The 8,422-nt window shown below is 28.0% G+C and overlaps 1 protein-coding gene across 2 annotated transcripts in view; it reads left to right on the forward strand.

Annotated features, from left to right (window-relative positions):
* Positions 1-8,422, forward strand: part of LOC106683856 (uncharacterized) — a 38,711-nt gene that overhangs the window by 12,670 nt on the left and 17,619 nt on the right. For both annotated transcript variants that reach the window (XM_014425573.1, XM_014425572.1), the window contains exons 2-3: positions 5,619-5,674; positions 5,887-6,201. In XM_014425573.1, the coding sequence (XP_014281059.1) occupies positions 5,624-5,674; positions 5,887-6,201 (366 nt within the window). In that variant the 5' untranslated portion in view covers positions 5,619-5,623. The remainder of the gene's footprint in view (positions 1-5,618; positions 5,675-5,886; positions 6,202-8,422) is intronic.

Raw genomic sequence — 8,422 nt, forward strand, 5'->3', positions numbered from 1 at the left:
AGAGCTTTAAATAGAATAAAGGATTGAGAAGTTGGAACTGAGGTTACTTCCTGGCTAAGGGAGCAGGTCGGTAGGCAACAGGGACCGGGAACCCAAGTCAAGGATAGGACCAAGTATGGTCACAATCATGCTTCCTACTAACGCCAATAACGGATCTACTTATCCATTTATGAATCTCTGTAAGGATAAATTAATAAATCTTAAGTCGTCAAGGTTTAATACTTAAAGTGTAAAAAATCCTGATCCTACTGCATTATGTTTCCTTTTAGTTCAGTCAAAAAGGAAATGGCAACTTTATGAGTTTATTACACAAATAGGAGGACTATCAAAATAAGACATTGTTATTACTTACGTTGTGTACTTGTAAATTAACAAAAAAAAGTAGTGTATGAAATATTAAAATTGAATATAAAAAAAATAATAATCTGTAGAAAGTAACAATAATAGGTACAGAATAAGCCTAAAGCTAAAATACTAAGTATTGGCTAAATAAAAACAGTAATTATTACATAACGAAAAATACAAAATAAAAATAATATTCATACCATAACTAAAAATAAACCATTAACCTATATTAATAATTAAAAACAAATTAATAATATCATACTTTAATAGGAAAAAGTATATAAAAGTAGCGTTACTATAAATATAAATAATGTTTTTATTTTAAAGAGAAGAAAGTATTTATCAAGCGAGAAGAGTTTGAACAACAAAAACAGAATTTGCTCATATTGCTAACCCTTTTGTTTTTCAGAAATTTTAAACTTACACCAAATAATTCTGAAAAAAAATATTAACAAACTAAATTAATAGAAATCAAATTTAAAGAATAATATTAGTAGCAGAATGATCCTATTATTGATTGAATTTCAAATAAAATTATATAATTAAAAACCTCATTAAAAAAATAAGAAGTAAAAAATTGTTAATGAAATAGCACTAAAACTAAAAAGTAATAAAAAAGCTATCGAATATATATATATATATATATATATATATATAAAGAACATCAGAAAAATTTACTAAATGTAGCTAATAAATAATACTGGGTATCAAAATCATAACATCATTGTGGCATAATGGAAATACAATCTATTGAGAGTGTATACTGTACATAATGACAATTTAGCTAAAATTACTTCTTTGTTTTCTGACTTCCTACAGAAAAAATAAACAAACAATTAGATATATACAAATGAGAAATGGATGTATATATGTTGGCAAAATAAAATATCTTGTTTTGCCAATATGGCATTATAAGATAGGCTGCCGGGGATTTTAAATCCCCCACCATAGCCGAGTGTTCTAACACATGCTAAAATTACAAAAATATTAAATCAATATACCATAAATAAGCACAAAGAACGTTTGGGAATGAAGTATGTTAGTATTATTGATACATAGAATATTTATTAATACAGGTAGGGAAATGCCAGAAATGTTGTTCTGAATAAAAAGATAATTTTTTTTTTAATTTTTCTAAGGCATAAAAAATTGAAATTTATAGTTTAAAAAAATTTAATATATATCCGCTATATTCTAATTTGCTAACGATTAATAGTTAATTCAGTTTTTAGTTTAGCTACTATTATATTAAGGGCTTAGTAAGGGTACTAATAGTAATAGCTTTACATACTTTTTCTGTAAGTCTGTCAAAAGTCTTTAAATCCATCATCTCGAACAGTCCTGATGAACCCCTCCAAACTGAGGCGAAACATCAGATAATAAATAATTGTAAACTATTTTTTGTTCTTTTCGACCGCAACCCTGACCATCTCCATATTTAAAAAATATTTGGACTTAGGTGCCTTTTATATTGTACTCCTCTAAAGAGTCCAATGAAAATGTTTAGTTGAGTACAAAGATGTCCTCTTTAATTAAGTCGAATGTTCCCCCTAGTAAACAGGAGGAAACTCCAGCTACCAACCCTTGTCTCCTCCATTGTAGATCAGACCTACTAACGTTCATTCTGCTTCATTAATTATTAACTTATAACTGGGCAAAAATAATTATTTTTTATCACACTTTAACGGATATTCACAGTAATAAATAAAAATTATTGTATTCTGTAGCAATAAAGGAGGCTGAGGTAATCCATCAATTGGAAAGTTAGAGAAAAATATCGGTAAATGTATTTCTAATTGTTGATGTATTACATACTATTATTAATACATATATTTTAAATTAAGAAAATTTATTATTATTATTTTACTAACTATTCACAGGATACATAACAAATTCCCATACTCATACAAAGACATGCATGGTCGTGTGATTCGTTATAAGACCACTCATGATTATGACTCAAGTAGGAAAATATAAAATAAAAAAATATACGAAGGATTATACAAATATAATATGAAACAAACAGGACTGTTTTACTATCGTTGTAAAATTAATATTCAATTTTCCAGTTAAATAGTTTTATGCAACACGTGACTACAAATTGACATATAGACCGTTAGGTGACTACGTAATAAAAAAAAAAAAAAACAGGATCATTGCTTATTCAAATGGTTGTTATTAATAGACTAGGAAGTATCTTTAACTACTGTTATAAAAAAAAAAATTCAACATAATTTATAAATATTTCTGGTTTCGCAATAGTAATAGCATATTTCTGATACATATATATATATAGGAATAGAACAACTATGGCTTGGATCAGAGAATATATTTTTACCTGACGTAGAAATTAACATATATCAAGTATAAGAAATGAAGATAGTAAATTTCAGTATTTACTATAAATATATGACAAGATAATTCCTTAATTAAAAAAATATATATGGGAACATTAAATCTTACAATACATAAAAAAAAAAAAAAATATTCCAATATCGTTTCCTAAAGGTCTCCTGGAATTAAATAAAGATATTTAGAAATAACACTTCTTTACTTAACGTTTAGACCTATTAAAGCAATTTTTGATTATTACCAAGATCATAATATATAAAAATATGTTTCCTCATATCATTCGAAAACTGTGGTTCTCAGAACCAAACATAGAGAAAGACATGATAAAAACTCATATTAGACTTTGGAAGAATCATAAAATTTGCAATAATTACCTCCACATAATAGACCCTTAAACATATTGACCGTAATTGAATGTCTACTATACAAAAAAAAAAGAAATATTGTTCAAAGATCCAGATACAAATCAAAATATTATTTATGATTGTATATTAAAAGTAATACACTATGCAGAAATATGTTATATCCATAAATACTTGAAATCTTTAAACCAAAATGTATAACGGATATAGTTGAGGTACAGTGCATCAGTAAATCAGATATATAAAGATATTTAACTTAATACAATACAGCAATAACAAAAAGAATTAGGCAAACTGTCCTACAGAGATTTCATAGAATATAGTTAATTAATATTTGGCTGTATGGAATAAAACAATGCCACTCACATAGGGAAAAAAATCGAATTAGAACTGTTTAATTTTTTATTTCATTCAGAAAACCATAACATGCAATTTTTAAATTTATTGATACTTTTTGACTTATATTTCAACATGTTAATTTATTTATGTTATTTATTGATGAATATTACAATCTAACACAGTCATGGGCAATAAGAAATAGTGGTATAATTGATCAGATGTATACCAAAATCATAAAAAAGTATATATATGAACAAATAAATACATAAAAAGAAGAAAAATAGAATGAAAATATTTACGTACACAAATAAGAATTAAATACATCATAATTTCACACTTATTGTTGTGTTTTGAATTGACAATTTATTCAGAAATTGCTTATTATTGTTTTCATAATGAAACATAAAATTATAAGATTGGAAAAAAACTACTTATAATTAAAATTATACCTAAACCGTATATAAAGTTATTTTATTTACTAAAAAAAAAATATATCTCACGAATATCTGATTAAAACTTCGCTTATTCTTGTTTAGTAAACGTCGGCAACTGTGAAGTAAGTGTCCAACATTACCGCCGTAATCGGGGGCTATGAGAGGATCCTTTCTCGTTAAGGGAAAACTTATTGCCCTCATTCAAGTAGATGGGCTCTATGGGCTCACACTTTAGCATGGCAACATTTTTTTAATAACCTCCAGGTCTTTGGACCTTTTTAGGCTAACAAGTGTGCTCTCCGAAATATTGTATGAGGTGAATAGAAATAAACTAACAGATAAATCATCAGTTAGCTCACAAGAATTACCCCTTCACGTTTGGTAATACCGACAGCTAAAATTAAAAATCAACAAAATAAATTGTTCAAATTACAACCTGTATGAACTGTTTTATTGATGAGATACTTGGTGGTTTCGTCTTACGTCTATAAAAGAGATTTAGTGGCATTCTTCCAACCCCTCTTTAATTGCATTATTAACCAAATTTCATCATAATAGTTAACAAAATAGAAGCTATTTGACAGATATCAAGCTCTCAATGCTTCTTTTTTTTAGAAGGGAGAAATAATTGTTTTTCTCTTCAAAAATCAGGACCACAAAAAATAATTTCGACCACATTAGATTTTTTTAAATGTTTCTATAATAAATAATAAGAATTTTATTTCTTGAATAAATTTTTTTTTTATACAACTAAATAATATACAATAAGCAAATAATAATATACGATTTATACTACCTAATAAATAAACTTTATACTAGGTAAATAATAAAATATTTGAGATCTCAGGGAATTGGTTTGAAGAAAATAAAAAAAAATGTATAAAATAGAATCATAAAGAATAATTTAAAAGAATAAAAATATGAATAATTCATTTGAAATTATTATTAAATTGAGATTATACTTTTTTGGAAGAGAAAAAACAGTCGTTTCTCTCTTCTAAAAAGCAGCATTGGAGAGCATGAGTTTTGTTAGACAGTAATGATTGAATTTGTTTCATAACGCGATCAACAGTGTTTTAAAGAGGGCCAATAGAGCTCTTTTCAAGAAATAATTTCGAGAACAAATGGATAACGCGTATTCTTTCAAAGACAAAACTACCATATATATATATATATTATTTTTTTGGATCCTGTGGATAAGTCAATAATGTACAGATTATAATTATTTATATGTACACATAATTGGCAATTGTAGACTAAGTTTGAAGTTGTTAATCTTAAACAATTTCAATCTATACATTGTAGTTTTTTAATAATTAGTTGCAGAAATTCTTTGTTCTAAAGAAATGTTTTTTTATTGTAGGGCATGACTAAGCAAACAATAAAGCTGAGAAACGTCCCCTAAATAAAGTTGTATTATTCAATGATCCTCAAGATCCACAAAAATATATATATATATCATTAACAGTTAAGAAAAAAGTTATCTTTATAAATATAAATAGTTATTAATAAAATGTTTGCTATTTATTTATTTTCATCATTTTTCATTTCCTTTTATGCTTAATAAGTTAAAAGTAAAAAAATATATATACTAACTCCTTCGAACCAGAGCCATTTTTTAAATTTTCTGTTAATATAATTGTATTCGAAATAAAAAAAAATTAAAAAAAAAAGGGACTAAAGCAATGAATTGTATGATTTAAGACACTGATTATGATAATACTATTAAGTAATAAATTCATAATTGTACTATGATTATCAAAAATAGTATTTTGTTTTGTTACAGGCGAAATGGGAACGATTTGGAGTAGAACTGAAGAGCCCGCGGAAAATACTGCCCAGGTATTAAACCTTTTCATTGAATTCTCTCATTTCTCATAATCTAAAATCTGATAACGAATAGCTATAAAAGCAATATAATTACTTATAAAAAGTTACTTTTTACTATATATGTATATTTTCATAAGTGATAAAAGTCAGGTCATCTTCAGTCTCAGATATTTGATTGTTAAAATAGTTGTTTTTACGTTTACAACAGAATTTTCTTTTCATAGGAGAGTCCTGCGACGCATCCAGACGAAGCCAGCGAAACGCGAAAAAAAGAAATGGAAGAAGATATGAGAAGATTTAAGGCAGATCTCGCAGCGAAAAGAGAAGCTCGAAAGGAAGCGATAGCCGGCCTAAATAGGAAAATTGCTGAACTGAAAGATGAAGTTGATAAGGAAAGAAAGGAGAGGGAGAGGCTTGAATCTATGCTCGGAGATGGCCAAGACAGTCGCGCCGAGATCGAAGGACTTGAGAAGCAGGTTCGAGCACTAAAGGATGTAGCTTCCATAGGTGGCGAAATGTTGAGAATCCGAGAATTACAGGTAACTAGCTAATATAACTTTTAACTTTATAACCAAATAAAAAATAATGTTAGGTTATAGATAAGCTTCTTGATCTACATCCACTGGTTAGTAAGTATGATTCTCAAATAACGGGAAGCGTTCAGGATCAAACTTTCAACAAAAGCTTATCTCCAAACCTAAATAAAAAAGCATTCTGGATGTTTTTAGTTTCTGGGCTATAACCAATATCAATACAAAAGAAAACATTAATGCAAAAGATATGGATAAGTTTTTAATTTGAAATATTTGCCAATAAACTGAAAAATACACCAAGACAATGTGGTCATAAACAAATCACGGCAATGGTGTAATAAACTTTAGAAAAACATTAAATATTGAATTACAATTTAATTATTCACTATAAGGTATCAACTTATCAGATCAACCATAATTAAAAAATTCTTAACGTAATATATTAAAAACTGTATTTATATATTACGTGTGAATTATAAATGCTGAAATACTTAATAAATTATTATTTTTTGGCCATAAATTATCATTAAAATTTAAAAAAATAGTTATTTCGTGGGATATTTTCTATACGTCCAGCAGACCCCTTTCACTTCCACAAGGCATACCTCTGAATTAAACTACTTTTTGTCCGATTCTGCGTAAAATGTAGGAAATTGTGAAAAAGTATTCCCAATTTTATTCGTATATTATGAATAAAAATACCAAAAATATTGATGATTAATGATTATGAATACCGACGTGTGTTTTTCTCATATATATTAAGAAATGTTTGTTTTTTTAGTGTATTTGTATCGACGTGGAGTTTAATCGTTCCTCGTCATTATATGCAAGTACAGAATAGAAATGTATTCAGTATTCCTGAATACTTTGGGCAATACTGCATTAGTAATTACGAATACAACATACCCTACTTTGCTCGGGTAGGTGAGGAGCATTAGGATACTGTAGGAAACGCCAGAGATCAGCCCAGCGAACGGCAATCCGACTTCGGAAATAAAAAATAACATTTATTCTGTAAATAATAACTGCTAACTGTTAAAAATTCATTTAAAAAATCTATTCAATTAAATATTGTCATTTTGAGAAAAAGAAAAAATATAGATTTAAAATATATAAATCAATTTCTAAGAGTAGCTCAGACGGACGCGGAACAGACTGGAGTATCTATACTGCCAATCTAACAGAAATAGAAAATTACCAACAAGGACATCTTCGAATAGACTCCTCTCTCCTTATTTTCCGACTGCAAGCTGAAGATAAATGGAGGGCGCTGGTACCGAAATAGAACCCTTGTTTTACGTAACTGTGTCGTATTAGAGCTCAGCTGTTGGTTTGCAAGCGGAGGGAATTTTCTTTGTAATTTATCTTTTTATTTTTTTTTCGAGTTCCAACTTTGTACATCCATATGAACCAGAACACCATGATTGTAAATTATCCAAATATTGAAATTTATGAGACGAATTTAAATTAAAATAAATTTCTGAACGAAAACCCTTGATGAAATGAATTAGAACCGATTCCTTATTCTATTTTATCTAAAACAAGGTCACTAGGCACTTGTTAATCCTAAACGCCTGCCATTTCATCCTACAGCGAAGCCAATTCCGAAAATATCCTGATATATTTAGAGAATAACCAACAGATAAAAATTTCACATCACGTGAATCGTTTCCCCCCGACATCTTCCATGTATATTCATTTTTTAAATTCACTATAGAACAGTTCAAAACGACTGTCTAGTCGGTTTTATTGTATTTGTTTATTTTTTTTGTAATGAAACAGTAGGCAAGCTGACAGCTAGAAAAAAAATTGTGACAAAACTTTTCCATTTCCACCTAATCCTGACCTTCAACCTCATCACATCCGGCATTGTGTATGAATAGTACGCTCTATTTTTGAACATGAGCTTTTTTTAGATTACGATCCTGCCTTATTCATTTGATCTCGACCACTTTTCCTCCTGTATAGAATTACGTGAAATAATAAATCCATCCACCATCCATAAAATACAAGGTTTACAGATCTTATCCGTTTCACCAAGGTGGTTTAGTCATAGACTATGGCTTATTGCTTACATTATAAGATTGGGATGTTTACATACTAACAATTGATTAAGGACAACATATTTCATGATATTTCTTAGGGTAAAAAGAATTGGACCTTGGAATTCAGATCTTGAATTTTTCATAAAATTAATAGAAACAAATTTATAATAGCGACTTATATA

This window comes from Halyomorpha halys, unplaced genomic scaffold, assembly GCF_000696795.3.
Source record: "Halyomorpha halys isolate HHAL.00 unplaced genomic scaffold, Hhal_1.1 Scaffold522.1, whole genome shotgun sequence".
NCBI classification, from domain to species: domain Eukaryota; kingdom Metazoa; phylum Arthropoda; class Insecta; order Hemiptera; family Pentatomidae; genus Halyomorpha; species Halyomorpha halys.